General features: G+C 36.6%; 1 protein-coding gene and 1 long non-coding RNA gene across 2 annotated transcripts; both read left to right on the top strand.

Moving 5' to 3' along the window:
• The first annotated feature begins 8,444 nt into the window (after positions 1–8,444).
• On the top strand, positions 8,445–9,046 carry LOC109240804 (histone H4). Its single transcript, XM_019407489.1, has one exon. The coding sequence runs from the start codon at positions 8,551–8,553 to the stop codon at positions 8,860–8,862; it is 312 nt and encodes a 103-aa protein (XP_019263034.1). The 5' UTR covers positions 8,445–8,550; the 3' UTR covers positions 8,863–9,046.
• A 3,111-nt stretch (positions 9,047–12,157) lies between these two features.
• On the top strand, positions 12,158–16,952 carry LOC109240805. Its single transcript, XR_002070125.1, has 6 exons — positions 12,158–12,295; positions 12,458–13,543; positions 13,626–14,746; positions 15,069–15,857; positions 16,108–16,164; positions 16,327–16,952. It is a non-coding gene; the product is annotated as an uncharacterized LOC109240805 (long non-coding RNA).
• The last annotated feature ends 2,129 nt before the right edge of the window (positions 16,953–19,081 follow it).

Below are 19,081 nucleotides of genomic sequence, written 5' to 3'. Positions count from 1 at the left end.
ATCATCTACGAATAGTTATGCCTATCTTGATCCAACCACCAACAAAATCTTCATATCACGCCATGTAGTGTTTGTTGAGCATATTTTTCATTTGTCTCAATGCATACTGATCTAACCTCTGTCTCTCCCGTATTAACAACTACATGGTTATGTCCCTCGGCCCCGTTACCTATTCCTCCAACCTCCACTAGTATCCCAGTTGAATCGTCCATTCCCTTACCTCCAATTACTCGGGCCACTCATGCAATGACTTCTTCAACCTCCACGGACAGTGCTGCCACCGCATCTCCTCAAGATTAGGTACATTCTTCTCCATCTCCCTCTTTAAGCTCTACTTCTCAGACCTTGGCTTCATCACCAACTATCTGGCCAAATTCCCAACCCCATCAGCTCCTCCTCTACGACATATTATCACAAGATCCCAAAATAATATTTTCAAACCCAAGCAGGTATTTGATTATCTTGCCACAAAATCCTCTTCTCCGGTACCCATAACTCCTAACACCTTCAAATAAGCACAAAAATATCCCACGTGGTGTGAAGCAATGAATGATGAGTATGTTGCTATTATAAAAAATAGAATTTGGTCTCTTGTACTATCTACATCTGCTCAGAATATTATAGGTTATAAATGGCTGTTTCGCATTAAACATAAACCTGATGGTTCCATTGAGCGCTACAAGGCTCGTCTTGTAGCTAAAGGTTTTCACCAACGCCCAGGAATTGACTTTCATGCTACTTTTAGTCCGGTAGTTTAACATACTACTATTAGACTTATTCTTTCTCTAGCTGTGACTTACAGATGGCCTTTGCACCAACTCGGCGTGAACAATGCATTTTTGCAAGGAACTCTAGAGGAAACTGTGTTGATGCAGCAACCACAAGGATTCGCTGATCCTCTTCATCCAAACCATGTATGACGCCTTCACAAGCCAATTTATGGACTTTGCCAAGCTCCTCGTGACTGATATAATGCTCTTACGTAGTTCCTCCTTTCATGTGGTTTCAAGAAGGCGTACTCCGTCAGTTCTCTGTTCATTTATCAATCTTCTAATGTTCTGGTCTTTGTGTTAATTTACGTTGACGACATCAGTGTCACTGGTTCTTCAAAAGATCACATTCGCTCAGTTGTGAATTTAATTGGAAGCAGATTCTCTCTCAAGGACCTTGGGCATCTCCACTTCTTCCTGAATATTGAAGTTATTCCATTCAATGATGGCCTACTTCTCACTCAAAGTAAGTTGATTGTTGATGTTCTCAGTCGCTTAAACATGCTTGAAGCTAAAGGTGTTGCCACCCCAATGTCTACCATATAACCCCTTACTCTCAATGATGGTTCTCCTGCTGCCAATGCAAAAGAATACCGTCAAGTTGTTGGCGCTCTGCAGTACCTCACAAACACTCGGCCAGATATCTCATTCGCTGTCAATTGTTAGCTCAGTTCATGCACTTCCCCTCCATGAAACACTGGCAAGCAGCAAAGCGTCTTCTCCACTATCTCAAACATACTATCACCTATAGCTTACATCTTCGACCGTCAACTTCGACAAAGCTTGTTGCATATGCTGACGCTGATTGGGGTGGGGACCCTATCTCTCGTGCTTCAAGTTCAACTTATATTATCCTCCGTGGTTGTAATCCTATTAGCTGGAGTTCTAAGAAGCAACGTACAGGCGCACGATCCTCTACTGAGGCACAGTGTCGTGCAGTTGCAGCTGCTATAGTTGAAATAAATTGGCCTGTCAACCTTCAACGTGAGCTTCATCTTCCTCTTCCCCACACCCCATTGGTTCTCTGTGATAATATCGGACTCACTTATCTGTGCAAGAATCCTGTATTCCATAGTCGCATGAAACATGTCGCTATAGACTTCCATTTCGTTCGTGATCAAGTTGAAAAGAAGGACATTAAAGTCAGCCACAACTCATCTGCTGCACAGCTTGCAGATGCTTTTACTAAGCCCTTGTCAAAAAAGTTGTTCACTGACTTTATTTCCAAGATCGGTCTCCTTCCAATAGAGCCGATCTTGCGGGGGCGTAGGATAATACGGATAAGGCCTCATCACAACTAACTCAGATTTGATTGAATCTATTGTTGGAAAAAAAATAATTTGGGAGAGCAAGACAACAAAGCACTCAAACACTCACAACTCACTTTAAGAATGGAGAAGAAATGATATTTTTCATTCAACTTGACTTGTTCCAAATGGCTAGCATACATGGGTATTTATAGTAGAACTCCTACATGTATCTAGCCTAAACTTCATGTAAACACACTAACTAAATTCACATTAGTCTACACTAGTTCATACATCTCATAATGAAGTTCACATTAGTCTACACTAGTTCATACATATAATGAAGTTCACATTAGTCTACATGCTAATATGAACTAATCTAAACATATTTAATACAAATGTGAACTAATGGAAACAAGTTTATTATAATTTTAACATCCCCCCTTAAACTTGTTTCATCACTCCAAGCGCCATCCTTAGCTTTTGAAAAACTTCAATCTTTAATGGCTTGGTGAAAATATCCGCAATTTGATCTTGCGACTTCACATGCTCAAGCTCCACAACTTTATTAGATATACAATCTCTAATAAAGTGATACCTTGTATCTATATGCTTGCTCCTTTCATGAAATACAGGATTTTTGGCTAACTCGATAGCCGACTTGTTGTCAACAAAAATCTTTATGGCATCCTTTTGTGGTTGGTGAAGTTCCTCCAACAAACTTCTTAACCAAATTGCATGACAAACACATGAGCAAGCTGCAACATACTCCGCCTCACAAGTTGACAAAGTAACAATTGGTTGTTTTTTAGAATTCCATGTAAATGCAGAATTTCCAAGAAAGAAAACAAACCCAGTAGTACTTTTACGATCATCAATATCACCAGCCCAATCACTATCACAATATCCGACAAACTTAGAATCCTTAGAAGATGAATAAAGAATTCCATAATCAAGTGTATCTTTGATGTACCGAAGTATTCTTTTTGCTACCTTTAAATGGGAGGTAGTAGGAGCTTCCATAAAGCGGCTCACAAGTCCAACACCATAAAGAATATCCGGCCTTGTGCATGTCAAGTACCTTAAGCTTCCAACAAGACTCTTGAAAAATGTGGGATTTACATTTTCTCCATCTCCATGCTTGGATATTTTAACTCCACATTCAACGGGGGTGCTCACGGGATTGTAATTATCCATCTCGAACTTCTTGAGAATTTCCTTTGCATATGCTCCTTGAGAAATAAAAATCCCATCCTTCCTTTGTTGCACTTGAATGCCAAGATAGTAGGACATTAATCCAATGTCCGTCATCTCAAATTCTCTAGCCATTGCTTCCTTGAATTCTTCAAACATCTTAGGATTATTTCCTGTAAAAATCAAGTCATCTACATACAAGCAAACAAGTAAAATGTCTCCATTTTTAGCAATTTTTACATAAAGTGCATGTTCATGTGGACATTTTGAAAAACCATTTGCTTGAAAATATTTAATCAATTCTACTATTCCAAGCCCGCGGAGCTTGCTTCAACCCATATAAAGCCTTTTTCAATTTCAAGACTTTATTTTCTTGTCCTTCAACCTTATAGCCCAAAGGTTGATCAATGTAGACTTCTTCCTCCAATACGCCATTCAAAAAAGCTGACTTCACATCCATTTGATGGATTTTCCATTGATTTTGGGCGGCCAAGGCAATGACAAAGCGAATTGTTTCCAAACGAGCAACCGGTGCAAATACCTCTTCATAGTCAATACCGGCTTTTTGCTTGTATCCTTTAGCTACTAATCTTGCTTTGTACTTTTCTACTTCACCCTTGGAATTCTTCTTTAGCTTGTACACCCATTTGACTCCAATGGTGCTTTTTCCTTTTGGAAGTGTGACCAACTCCCATGTTTCATTCTTTTTTATTGCCTTGATTTCTTCATCCATGGCATCTCTCCATTTGGAATTTTGGAATGCATCCTCAAAGCTTATAGGCTCACTATCCACCAATAAACAAAAATGAGTAAAATCATATAAATCATTTCTTACCACTTCCGTGTTTTCATACAAGTCACGGAGACTTCTACTCTTGTGAGGTGCTTCACTTGAACTTGAACTTGATTCCTCCACTTCTTGATTTTGTGGCGGAGGTGTTGATAGTGGTGAGATAGGTTGCTCCACATCTTCTTCATCATCATCAAATAATGGACTAAAAGAGTAATCTTGCTCTTTAGTCTTCCAATCCCAAGCACTATCTTCATCAAACTCAACATCTCTACTCAAAGTGACCTTGCCATTTTTGGGATTATACAATTTATAACCTTTAGAATTTTGATCATAACCAATAAAAACATACCTCTCACTTTTGTCATCGAGCTTGGTCCTCTTTTCATCATGTATATGTGCATATGCAATGCTTCCGAAAACTCGCAAGTGAGAAACTTTTGGCTTGAAACCACTCCATGCCTCTTGAGGTGTTTTTCCATGAACACGTTTTGTGTGGCAACGATTTAGTAAGTATACCGCACAAGCAACAGCTTCAGCCCAAAATTCCTTTGGCATATTTTTGCTCTTCAACATACTCCTCACCATGTTAAGAATGGTCCGGTTCTTTCTTTCCACAACGCCATTTTGTTGTGGTGATCTTGGCACGGTTAAAAAATGGCGAACTCCATTTTTCTCACAAAAAACTTTGAATTCATTTGAAGTGAATTCTCCACCATTGTCCGACCGAAGTGACTTAATTTGATAGCCACTTTGTTTCTCCACCATCCTCTTGAATTTTTTAAAGGTTTCAAACACCTCTGATTTTGCCTTTAAAAAATAAACCCAAGTTTTTGTAGAATAATCATCAATGAAAAGTAAAAAATAATTACTTTTACCAAGTGAAGATGGCTTGATAGGTCCGCAAACATCCATGTGAATTAACTCCAAAGGGCATCTTGCTCTTGTCAAAGACTCTTTAGGAAAGCTTTTTCTAGCTTGCTTTCCAAAGATACATCCTTCGCAAAATTGGTTGGGATGATTAATACTTGGCAATCCATTCACCATGTTTTCTTTATCCATCAACCTTAAGCTATCAAAATTCAAGTGACCAAATCTCATATGCCAAAGCCAAGAGGAGTCTTTGGCACATGAAAGTAAGCATCTTGGAGCATCATTTTGAAGATTTAAAATGAACATTTTATTATTAGCCATAGGAACTTTAGCTAATAATCTCCCTTTTTCATCTCTCATAAACAACTTTTTATCTTTCAAATGAATGTCATAATTTTCCTCCAAAAGTTGTCCCAAACTCAAAATGTTACTTTTCATCTCCGGCACATATAAAACATTAGAAATTAATTGATGACTTCCATCCTTCAAGCGAATTAAAATCGTACTTTTTCCTTTGATTTTAACACGTGAAGAATCTCCAAAAGTGATTGTGCCACGATTCAACTCTTCAAGTTCCACAAATAAATCCTTCTTTCCACAAATATGGCTACTTGCACCGGAATCAAGGTACCATCGGTGCTTCTCGGCACTTTCTTCTCCTTTGCACGCGAGAAGCAAGGTGGCATCTTCATCTTCATTTTTGCTCTCCACGAAATTATTTTTCTCTTCAAAGTTATCTTTACATTCCCAAGAAAAATGACCAAATTTATGACAAGTATAACATTCAATATTTGATTTGTCATACCTTCCTTGATTTTGCCTCCATCTTTTCCCTCTTCCACGACCTCTTCTTGAATTAAAGTCTTGGCCTTTATTTTCTCTACTTGAAGGTGGTTGACTACCTCCTCTTCCGCCTCTACCACGACCTCTTCCATTTCCACGGCCTCTTTGTTGCGAGCCACGCCTTTCATCTTTCTCTTTGAAAGAAAATTTTGCTTGCAACGCTTGTTCAACCGATTCTTCTTTCGGTTTCTTCAACTTCTCTTCATGTGCTTGCAAGGAACTCGAAAGTTCGTCTATGGTCATGGTGTCCAAGTCTTTGGACTCTTCAATGGCAACAACAATAAAATCAAATTTTGAAATTAAGGATCGTAGTATTTTTGCCACGACCCTATCGTCTTTCAACTCTTCACCATATCTTTTCATTTGATTGACAATAGCCAAAACTCTCGAAATATAATCCACAACATATTCATTTTCCTTCATATGCAATGATTCAAACTCTCCTCTTAAGGTTTGGAGGCGAACTTTTTTCACTTTGTCCAAACCTTTAAAAGAAGTTTGAAGAATATCCCATGCTTCCTTGGAGGTTGTTGCATTTGCAACCTTCTCGAACATCTTGTCATCCAAACCTTGATGGATGAGAGTGAGTGCCTTTTGATCCTTCTTCTTTGAGGTAACGACATCTTCTGCTTCATTAACACCGGACTCTACTGGTTCCCAAACATCATAGGCACCAAGCAAGGCCTTCATTCGAATACACCAATTTCCATAGTTCTCTTTTGTAAGCATAGGAACTTGGAATGGTGTTCCGTTAGAATTCGTCATCTTTTCTCCAAGTTTGTTGTCTTCAACCATACCGGCTCTGATACCAAATGTTGGAAAAAAAAATAATTTGGGAGAGCAAGACAACAAAGCACTCAAACACTCACAACTCACTTTAAGAATGGAGAAGAAATGATATTTTTCATTCAACTTGACTTGTTGGGTATTTATAGTAGAACTCCTACATGTATCTAGCCTAAACTTCATGTAAACGCACTAACTAAATTCACATTAGTCTACACTAGTTCATACATCTCATAATGAAGTTCACATTAGTCTACACTAGTTCATACATATAATGAAGTTCACATTAGTCTACATGCTAATATGAACTAATTTAAACATATTTAATACAAATGTGAACTAATGGAAACAAGTTTATTATAATGTTAACATCTATTTCTGTTGTAATATAATCCCTCATAACATGGGATATCATCTCATCCAAACAATGTAGCTTTTATACTATAAATACTAACCTACAACAATGTGAATATATGTGTTTGGAAATTCTCACAACAACTTGAGTTGTTTTACGATCAACGTCGACTCATCCTAATCTTTAAGGAATAGATTGTCAATCTCGCACCCTAATCTTTAAGGAATAGATTGACTTGAATTGAACTAGAAATGAAAAAATAGGACACATAAGAATGGATAACGAATAAATAAAATAGTCTGGTGGATTCGCATGACAGAGAAAGAGCATATCGCATAGTTTCAAGGCTGAAGGAAAATCTTTTACCTCTAAATATCTTGCAAACGCAAATACTTCTGTGGCTACTTCCTTATTCAAGACAGGAGCTACTATCGGTATTAGTAACACTAATTACCACCAAAGGATGTGGTGCAGTGGATGAGACTGCTCTTCCCTTTACCACAGGTTTCGAGTTTGAACCCTGGGTATGGAAAAATCCTTGGTAGGGAGCGCTTCCCCCCGAATGGGCCCTACGCGGCGCGAATCCAGATATAGTCGGACTCCAATGCGAGTACCGCACACCGGGTGAGAAACAAAAAAAATACTAATTAGCTTTTTAGTTTTCTGGGTTTAATGTATTTCTCATATTATTTCTTATTATTATTCCAATTTTCTAAATATTTTAATTACCAAAATTTAAAGATTCATGCGCCCCAACTCGCGCTCCATTTTTATAAACATGTGCTATTTTACACTGCAAAGTCGAACCAAGACAATCACGTAAATCAACATAGGTAATTCGGCCATATATAGAGCCAAATAAAATTAATAAAAAGGTCAATTATAAGAGTTTCACATCTCAAATATCATCCTTATAAAAATAATTTTTCAAGGGCCATTTCTAAGTAAAGAATCAAATAAGCATATTAAAAAAAAAACTATGATAAATCCACCTTCTACAAGAAAAAGGAGATAATTTGATTTTTTCAACATGATAGAAACATAAGTATAATCATGCCATTTTTAGCTTGATATATTATGGTAAAATTTCATTTTGCTGAAATTATTATTATACATATTTCAACTTCAAATTTAAGGATTAATTTTTTTAATTTCAGCTTAAATATTATCCAAATGCTTACCTAGCTTTTCTGGTATTCAAGAAACAAATAATCATCTTTATGGAGTACTTAATTAATCAATCAATAAAATTTCGGTATATATAAACTAATTCTAACTTTTTTTTTTCGACCAAAAAAAAAAACAAAACTAATTCTAAGTTTTTGACCGCCTAGAGTTTAATCATGCTCTTAAAAATTTCGAAGTTCAAATCACATTTCGTTTTCATACTCCAAAATACAGTTTTCCGTAACCCCGCCAAAAGTACAATGTCTATCTCAGCCAAAAAGCACAATCCGCGTCAACACACAAAAAAGCACTCTTCGCCGTTGATCTCTATCCAATCAACGATTCACATTACGTTCCATCCTTTCACTCGGATCGATACTCATTTGATCCACAAAACCAGCAGCTATAAATAACAACAAACTCAGGCATTTCATCTCATCAAAACAATCAAAGTTCACTTCTCTCTTTTAAATTCAAAACCTTAAAAATTCAATTTCAATTTTCTCTTTCTTAAACTTTTGAAAAATGTCTGGACGTGGAAAGGGAGGTAAGGGATTGGGCAAAGGAGGAGCAAAGAGGCACAGGAAAGTTCTGAGGGATAACATCCAGGGGATTACAAAGCCAGCAATTAGGCGTTTGGCTCGTAGAGGAGGAGTGAAGCGTATCAGCGGGCTCATCTATGAGGAGACACGTGGAGTTCTTAAGATCTTTTTGGAGAATGTGATTCGAGATGCTGTTACCTACACTGAGCACGCAAGGAGAAAGACTGTTACTGCTATGGATGTTGTGTACGCTCTCAAGAGGCAAGGAAGGACCTTGTACGGATTTGGAGGTTAAATATTGGGAGTTGGGGTTTATAGTGTTTTGTTGTTAGTGATTGTAGATTTCATGTTTGTGTTTTCTGTTTGTGTTAGTTGTCAGTTTAAGTTAGGGTACTTTAATATCTGTTGTTAAGGTCTGGATATTGTAATTCCTCGTTATACAATCAAGTAAAACAGACCATTTCCTAATTTGATTTGCACTTGCTCTGTTTAATCTTGTTTATATTGCATTTCCTTTTTGCTTACTGGTATTTATTGGGTGTCCTCATTTTGAAGAAGGTATTTGTTAAAGTAATTTGCAAAGATAATGGCTGAAGTATGTTTTGATTGGTAAAAAGCATATGGAATCTGTTGATAATGTTTGGCGAATGTATATTTCTCTCAAAGCAAATTAAGTTCTGCTGATGATTGAAGTAACACTTCTTGCTTGTATCATCATTTTCAGTTTCCAGTATTGTATATGACTCCTTTTACAGTTCAACTAGGAATTAAGCTGCCACTATTACTACAGAGAATGATTATTGTTTAGTTACTTGCTGCTTTGTTTCGCCTTATACTAGAAGCGCTGATTATTGTTTAGTTACTTGCTGCTTTGTTTTTCGCCTTTTACTAGACTTGCTGCTCTATCGATACTATTTGATGCTACTTTTCTCCCCCTTTTGCTTTATCGTCCCTTGTCTCCTTCTTGTCTATTGGAAACACCTCTCTACCTTTCTAGGTAGTGATAAGGTCTGCGTACACACTAACCTCTTCAAACCCCACACGTGGTATTATACCGGGTATGTTGTTGTTAGTTGCTACCCAGCTTTCGCGGGCAATCGCTTCTTCGAGACCAATTCCAACAATATCGAGGTTGGAATGAAATTCTAGTTAGACCCCGGCCGCTTTCTTGGAACTAATTGATAGGCAACACCTCTCTACCTTTCCAGGTAGTGATAAGGTCTGCGTACACACTATCCTCTCCAAACCTCACACGTGGTATTATACCGGGTATGTTGTTGTTAGTTGCTACTACCCAGAGCTCTTATCGGTTGAGTCGTTTGACACCTAGATGTCGACTCATCACATCCTGGGGTTGAAGAAGGTCCCAAGGGTTCGCCGATTCAAGTGGTACGCGAGTTGGGTTTAGAACAGGTAGCTGCCCCGCCACAGCAGACGGGTTGCTTCCTCTGTCGTCGCCGGGTAGCTCTTGGCGAGGAGACCATGGAGACAAACCCCTCCGGCGGAAACGTTCCCTTTGTCACTACTTGAGGACCTATGTTAATGTTTTGGACTTGGTGCGTTTTATCCTTTTTATTGCTAAAGGATGTTGAAGTAGCTGTGCAAGTTTCTCAATCTCGTCCAATTTTATATGATTAAGTTCAATCTGATAATGTTTGTTCAGCTTGCCTTCTTCAATATTATTATGATGGTGTTGAAATAATGTTCTTCTAAATCTGGAGGTTCAGTTAAGCTTTCGCAGTGAAGGTTGGTTGGATACATAAGCTGCATGTAAGGTGATTATTTCTGCGACTCTTATCCTATGGTTGTTTAAAACGATTGTTTATCTCATATCCACATATTTGTTCTTGTGGAATGCTCTGCATTGTTTTGCTGCCTATATCTGTAGCGTTGTTGAAATCAGCTTGGATTTGCTATAGCCCTAACCTTTACTTGACCTTTTGTTCTAGTTTTCGTTGTAAGTCATTTATTTGATGGATTGTCTGTTTTCCAATCTCACCCTAAGTTTTCCTCTTGTGTAGCCTTCATGTTATGGTGCTCTTATTGGATTTTGATAAGGTAAGGTAAAAGGGTGTTCTTATTGGGATTTTAGACACGAGTGCAACTTGCTGGATCTCCTAATAAATTCTAGTGGAACAGAGTTGGATCTAGGATTTAAGTTTTGCGAGTTCAATCTCTGAAGTTAGTGTTGAATCCATTATATTTCTAAAATTATGGGTTTATATCTACTATTATTTAATAATGATCAGTGTATTTTTAGACATAAAATCTATGCACCGTGTTGAAAGTACTGGCCACTGGGTCTAGATGACACTAGATCCCGCCACTGTGTGGAACTGCTAGTGTCTACTGGTTCATTGCTGGACCTTGGCTATTTGTGGTTGCGTTAATCCTGCTTTTTGGATGGTGAGGCAAGCTCTTCCTAATGTATAAGAGAGCTCAAATGCAGCAATGCATTGTTTGGCAACAGACTGAACCCCGTAAAATAGGAATGTAAGGACTTCTGGTTTTAGTTGTTCTTTCTTGGCGATTTTGTTACTTTGTGAGCAGAATCTGCAGTTGTGTATTGGTAGCTTCAACACCACTTTATGTCTTACTCGGATGGTCTGGCTTGTGGATTACTCTCTCGCTCCGTTTTGATTTAGCTTTCCAAAGGTTTACATTTCTTGTCTCATGAAGACAATTTGATGAAGTGTGACCATAGATATTTGCAATATTTAGAATTGTATGCTCACAAAATCATAAAATGCTAAAATTATTTTTCCAATTTATGATCATAGCCAGTTATTTAAACACTTTATATCTTGTTAATTTATAGAACATCGAGTGACTTTTTGTTCCTTTGGTATCCCTTTAATCCCTGCCAACTATGTGACTAAGTGGGCGTTTGGACATAGGAATTGTAAAATTCTAAAAAAAAGTGAAAAAATTTTTTAAGTGAAAATTAGAGTTGTGTTTGGACATGAGTAAAATTTTGGGTTGTTTTTGAAGTTTTCCGAGTGATCTCAGTGAATTTTTTTTGGAGTTTTTCAAATTTAAGCAAAATTCCAAAATGTATCTTTAAGTGAAAATTGAAAATTTTATGAACAAATGCTGATTTGAAAATTTTTCCAGAAAAAGGAAAAATTTTCTTTTGTCCAAACGGGCTCTTAAAGAATATTGAATGATGACGCAAATTTGTCCAACAATCTTTGATTAGCAGCCACCAACTTTAAAGCTTTTTACATAAGGAGATACCGAGAAGGTAAACAAATTATTCATCTTGAAACAAAATTAATTTCTTTTCTTTCTATTTTGAGCTTGGTGCATGTGCCTCAACTTTTCAATGGCAGTATGCCGAATTTTTAGCCAAAATTATCCCTTATCTGTAGGGGTAGGCTTAACTTTGTCCTCTAAATATAACCCTTAACACTATTTGTCCTTTAAGTTTACAAAACTTGAGCACTTTTAGTCTCACTAACAGAAAATACTCACTCCCGTTAAAAAACCTAACAGAGACCTAACAGGTGATTTGCACGTGATGCGTAAGGGAAAGAAATACCCGCTCTTTCACCCACAATTCAGTCAATTTCCCTCCTTTTTCAAGAGCCCCTTCTCCAATTCACTCATTTTTATCTGTATTACAGTAGGTAAAAAACTCTAGCATTCTTGATTACTTTTCAAGTCTTTACTACTTGCGATCCCAGCAATGATTATTAGGAGCAATGATGAAATAAACCCGAGTTATGGTGAGTGTTCTTGCTACTTGTATTTTGTAAATATTCCTTCATAATTTATTTCGAAATCTCCACCAGTTTTACACTTTACTGTCTTTGAAGTTATATAATATGTGGCCCTTATCTCGAATTCATATAGTGTGTCTAAATAAACTTTCAATTTTTTTTATGCAGATTCTTTGTACGAGGCAGATTATTTTACCATTAAAATAACACACGGTGGTTTAATGAAACTCAAGCCTACAAGGCATTATATTGGGGGCAGAATGAACTTTATTGACTATGTCAATGGGGCTGAACTAAAGTTGTCGATATTCAAATCTATGGCTGAATTATGCGGTTATGGGAATGACTCAGTAACTTTTTGGCACAAGCCCGAGAGTCTAGGTGACAAAATGAGGCTAGTTTCAACTGATAAGGAAGTCGTCGTTGTTGCAAAAAATATACTGATCGGGTAGTTGATGTGTACTTTGAACATTTGAATGGTCTAGATCTCACTTTTCTGAAAATGCAAAATCTGATATCCTACTTAATAACATGTGTGAATGTTTTAATGGAATGATCCTCGAAGCTAGAGACAAGCCAATAATCACTCTATAGGAAAAGATAAGGTATTTACTTATGGCTAGAATGCAGGCAAATAGAGATAAAGCTGCCAGGTGGGATATTGGTGATATATGTCCTAGGATTAAGGATATATTGCATAAAAATGAGGCGGGTGCTGCGGAGTTCATTCCTAGAAAATCTAATGAGTGGAACTACGAGATTATAGGGGCAAGCATACATGATAAGTGGGCTGTGGACTTGCTAAACAAAATATGCAGTTGTAGGAAATGGGATCTGACAGGAATTCCTTGCAAGCATGCCATTTCTGCAATTTGGGCTAAAAAAGATGAGATTAATTCCTATGTTCATGATTGCTACAAGGTGGAAACATATAGAAGGGTCTATGACTTTGCTATTCTTCCTATGAATGGTCAGCATATGTGGCCTAAGTCCAGCAACGTGCCTCCTTTGCCTCCACAACTAGTAAGAACAAGCACAAAAGGAAGAAAGCAAAAACTAAGGAGAAAAGAAACAGATGAAGTAGGAGCAAGTAGAACTAAAATGAAAAGAAAGTAGAATTCCTTGCTTTGTAGCTTATGTAATAATGCTGTCCACAATAAAAGAACATGCAAATTTAATATTGTTCAGCCAGATTCCCAAGTTGATGAGCCTTCATCTTATGCTCCTGCCTCGTCAACTCGTGCAAAGCTTCCGGTATCAATAACTTACAATTGAATTATGTTTATTAAGTTATTATAATATGAACGAGTAATAGTACCATATATTTTGTTTGCAGGTAAGAAGAGGACATGTGGCGCATGAACATATGCAATGTGCTCAAGAATTTGATTCTTAACATGACTGAAGTTCTGATATTGTTGCTGCTGAAATATTGATATTTTGTTGTTGAAATGGTGATATTTTGCTGTTGAAATGCTGGAATGAGTACTTTTGCCGCTGAAATGCCGAACTTTTGCTGTTGATATGCTGATTTTCGCTGCTGAAAATACTGTTTTTCGCTGCTGAAATGCTGATATTTTTGCTGTTGAAATGCTGGAATGCTGTATTTTCCCCGCTGAAATACTGATTTTTGTTGCTGAAATGCTGATTTTTGCTGCTGAAATACTGATTTTGCTGCTGAAAAGCTGATTTTGGCTGCTGAAATGCTGATAGCTTTGCACTTTGAATGCTTTTTTACTGCTGGAATGCTCGTTTTGTAGCTGAAATGCTGATTTTGGGTGCTGAAATGCTGATAGCTTTGAACTTTGAATGCTTTTTTACTTATAGAATGTTGATTTTAGCTGTTGGAGTGCTGATTTTTGCTGCTGAAGTGCTGATACCTTTGCAGTTTGAAGGCTTTTTTATCATTGAAATGTTGTCGATGATGAAGATTATTTTTGCTGTTGCAAAGATTTATTTTTCTTCTGCTAGATACTTCAATTATGCTGAATCTGTTTCTTTTCTTCCTTTTTTTATAAAGAACATCCTGTTAGTTTTTTAACTGAAGTTATTTTAGGTTGCTGTTAGTAGGAATTTTTAAACTGAAGTTATAATTTTCTGTTAGTGAGACTAAAAGTGCTCAAGTTTTATAAACTTAAAGGACAAATAGTGTTAAGGGTTATATTTAGAGGACAAAGTTAAGCCTACCCCTAAAGATAAGAGATAATTTTGGCTAAAACCTCGCAGTATGCCACTGACAAGGCAAGGCACAGATGGATCTGGTCGGGTCAGTATATCATTTGCCTTTAAAATTTTATAATGGGCTGGGCTGGGTCAAAATAAAAGGCTTTAGTCTAGTCTAGGTTTTCAGCTCCATAGTCCATATACGCAGTCTCTGTTGGCCAGGGAATTTTCTTCCCAAAGCCATCACTGAGCCATCGAGAGAAATCATTGCCCGAAGAGGATCGACAGGAAACAGTAGGTGTTTTATTTATTTATTTGGGATAACCTTTTTTTTTTTTTCAATTTAGAATATAATCAGATTTGATCCTTTGGAAATTCTTTAAGATCTGCAGTATTGTACTTCAATAGAATTTCAAGATATTCTGTTCGCAAGTCAATTATTCCTATTTAGAAGATCAGCAAAACGTAAATCCTCATGTTTTACTTTGCAAATGCATTAGTAGATAATTAACTCCTGGTTCAGGGTAATTTTCAACTCTAGATGTATCATTTGTGAAGGGAACAATACACAATTAGCACTTATTATTGCAAGCCCTCATCATTGATCTGAATGCAGATATTGGATCTTTGGAGATGCGAACATTAGCAGTGTCCTTGTTGTGGCTGCAAAGTTTGGATAGGGCTAAGAATGGCCTCCACTAAACCAGGCCAGCTTGCTGAGCTTGAAATGCTAAAATCTAAGGGCCTCAACATGATGCCCAACCAATATGTTAATTTCAATAGAGATTGATGAAGCTGAGTTGACTTTTAAAAAATTGGAAATATTTATGCAGATGTGGACGAGGGAAAACTGTTGTGATCGCATGAGTTTATTTGATAAAGTTTGATAATGATTTGATGGAATTCCTTGTTTTGCGGGAGCAACAGTCGTCCAATTTACGTCCCAAATATTCTAATGTATCAACTTATCAACTCAGACAAATATGTGATTTGCTTCGCCTGCACCGAATCATCATTAAATTCACTTCTTTGTCTGAGTTGATAAAGATGATCCTTGAGACATGTATACTCCGTGAAAGATTTCTCAAGATGGTCCCCATTGCATCGATGGCTTCTAAACAAGGGATTTCCATCAATCCATTTTCAAACTTGATATCGAATAAACTTGTGCGATAACCGACAGTTTTCTTTTTCCAAATTTGTATAAATGTTTGATTTTTGAGAAGTTAACTCCAGCTTCATCAAGCTCTCTTGAACTTTGAACATGACGATATGTTGAGTTCCTTAGTTTTTGTCATCTCTTTTGATGTAAACATCTGCAAACGATTACTTTACTTGCAACAGGCTATCCGTGCTCACCACCACATGAGAAAGCTCAGCTCACCAACTGACTCGTCAGTATAAGGTACCTGTCATTATTGCTGACTTATCAGCTTTTACATCTTAATTAGTTATTTTTTTTAATTCTTGTTGAACTCAAAAAAGGGAAAAGATAATAACAGTATATTGCAATTAAATGAAGAAGCTAACAAACATGTATGACAAAGAATTCCTCCATTATAGAAGTATTGTGGAAAAGCTGACTATATTGCTTTCAGTGCCTTGTGAACCTTTCAAAACTGACACATCAACTTTATCTTATTGTTGAATGCAAGACTAAAAAATGTACGTACAAGTGACTACTGAAAGAGTAACACAAGAAATAAAAGAGGGTAAGTTTCCCTTGCTGGTATATAATGGTATTAAGATTCTTTTATTCAATAATGTATCTTTTGTTTCCTTGTGCTTTCAAGTTATGTTGTCTTTGCTCAAAGTAACACTTAATTCCCTTTTAACTGTTAGTTGAAAACTGAACCTAATACAATTTGCTTCAGGGGCTATGATGCCATAAAAGTTATCCAAATCTTTCTGCTGTGTACTTGACATCAAAGGTATATTGATCACAGGGGCTTACATTACTCTCTTGAATTTCTGATTTTTTTGTTCTGTACATGGTGATATAATTCATCAATGAGCATGAAAAAGATACAATCAAACATATGATTACTGCTACGTTATCGTGCCAAAAGAGTTTCATTCACAGGGATTTATATAAGTCACTGAGGATCCAAAAGATATGGTATTAATTGTTAGAATGGCTCTAAGTTGGAAGACCTGCATAAATTATTTTGGCTAGCTCACATTGTCTATATGTTTTTTCAATATATTTTGCATATACTGTTGATGAAATTTGTGCCATTGTGTATATTTGTTACGCCAGATTTTAATATTCTATGTTTTGTTCATACTGAAAGACAATTATCTTCAAGAAAGACAATTACTATGAGGCAAGCCAAAGGAAATAAAAAATGAACTGCAGTAGGTCCAGCGTGATGTTGATCCTGAAGGCTATTTGGTGTTGAATCTTGGTTCTTTCAAAATAATTTTATGTCTACCTAATCAAGTTTGGTAATCTAATAGGATGTTTACCTAATCAAGTTTAGTAGTCTATTAGTAAGAAGTATGAACACTCTTCCTTGTTGCTGGTTCGTTCGATTGGAACTGAATTTCTGAAAACATGATGTTTGCATTATGACGTCCACCGTTGTGCCAATTCCAACACATTGAACACAAGCCATATTTGCCGTACAAATAGCACGAGCTAGCCAGTTTTCGGACTGGTCATTGAAAAACAGCCAACGTTTGTAAAGTCATTGAAAAATAGTCACTATCTTGCTGAAACACGGAAAGTTCCAGCTTAATATACTGGAGATTGATGTGCTGTGTATTATGCTGAAATTCCAGCACGCAGAAAGTTCCAGCATAATATACTGGAGATTGGAGCACCTGTGTATGAACTTCCAGCATATTATGCTGGATCGGTATATTATACTGGAACTCCAGTATATTATACTAGAATTCCAGTTTATTATGTTGGAATATTTTTCGGAATTTGAACAGTATTTTTTTTCAGATTTATCTTTACATGAAAGTGGCTAAATTTCGATTACTTTTGAAACTGTGTTTATTTTTGAATGACCACTTGTAAATCTGACTATTTTTGAATTTCTCCCATATTTGCCCTAGGGGTGAAAATTTGAACCCAAACTCATTTAATCCACCCAACTCGCTCTAGGTTTGGTTGGTAATTGACCCGTCCAAACTCATTTGTTGAATTCAGCCTATTTTGACCCGACCCGTTTCAGTCCATCTAAAGTTAGGCTTATTTTTAATAGGGATTTTTACCTTCGTATACCATATATGAAACCTTGTTACCCTCAATGTTTAAGTATTGTGTTAATTACATTTCAGCATACCAAATTACCATTTATATACCATAATTCAAATTGAGGGTATAATTAATGCTTCATTTATATTAGGCGCTAATTTAGGAGCGTATATTCTCCCATTTTCGTTTACCCGCCTCTCTCTCCTCCCACCCCCCACACCCCCCCACGTTTTACCTTCAGTTAATTCCTCCATTTTCGTATACTCGCCTCTCACTCACGTTTACCATCAGTTACCCACGATTCTACAATTTTCTTCTCCAGTTAATTTCACAAAATCCTATTTTGAAGTTGCATCTGTTTTTTCAAGTCCCAAATCATGAAAAAAATCAACACTCACAAAAAAAAGCTTCAAAAGCTACATTAGCTGATATCCCATCCTTTGATTTGGGTGTTTTAACACCAAAATCACCACCCAAAAACGCAAAATCGACACATGCAAGTGAACCTACTACTAGTATTTCATCTCCTAGACAAATCCATGCGGAGATGAGAAGCAAGCATTTGCACGATGTTGATGCTGGTGGAGGTGATAAACTAGTCGAGAAACAACTCAAACGAAAGGGGAAAGAGTTGTGTGTAGATGATGATTTTGTTGAAGATTCCTCTAAACTTCCATGTGAAAAAACCCAAGGTCTCTCCTTCTTCATCATAATCAAAAAAGAAGAAACCCTCCAAAAAAAGTACCAAAATTGGTTCACAAAAAGATTTTGGTAAAGGTAAACACTAATTATTTTTCTTTACAGTTTTTTAGTGTGATTTTGGTTGTAAAAATCTGTTGTTCAAGTGTTTTTTGGTAGAATGTGGAATTGTCCAAATTTTGTAGATTGTTTGTCTCAATTTTGAAGGTTAATTGTAATTGTAATTTTTAGACAGTGCATAAATGTAGTTATTTTATAGTTGTTTTGTAGGCTGCTGGGTAAATTGTAGATAAGGTATATTTTTCACCTTTTGTATGCTGCTACATTTACCTTCATACTAACTACAATTGATCTACATTTTGTGAGTTATTTGAACTAACTGTTATATTTTTGTAGTTATAGAGCTGTGGTTACCCTTTTCTTCCTTATTGTTTTGAGATAATGTTTACATGTGTAGATGTCCTGTATTGTTTTGTAGTTATAGGTGTGGGTAGGATGTTCTTCTTTTAGTTGTATTTTGTAGTTATCATGTAGTTATATGTAGATTACTGCTTCTTTTTTATGCAAACTACTAATGTTCAATAATTTTTTATTTTCTGCAGAATGGCCATTACTTTGCACCACAAAATGTTGATTATGGTGTGCTTTGATTCCACAGTTTGTGTGATCCGAGCATACCTAGCCAGATAAAAGCTTTACTCTCTCCAAATGCTTTAAAGCTT

Source organism: Nicotiana attenuata, unplaced genomic scaffold (assembly GCF_001879085.1).
Source record: "Nicotiana attenuata strain UT unplaced genomic scaffold, NIATTr2, whole genome shotgun sequence".
NCBI lineage: Eukaryota > Viridiplantae > Streptophyta > Magnoliopsida > Solanales > Solanaceae > Nicotiana > Nicotiana attenuata.
Note: the sequence above shows the minus strand (reverse complement) of the source record. Positions and strands in the feature narration are given on the sequence as shown.

Coding starts and splice junctions, on each gene's coding strand:
- LOC109240804 (XM_019407489.1), top strand. CDS start 8,551: ATGTCTGGACGTGGAAAGGGAGGTAAGGGATTGGGCAAAGGAGGAGCA.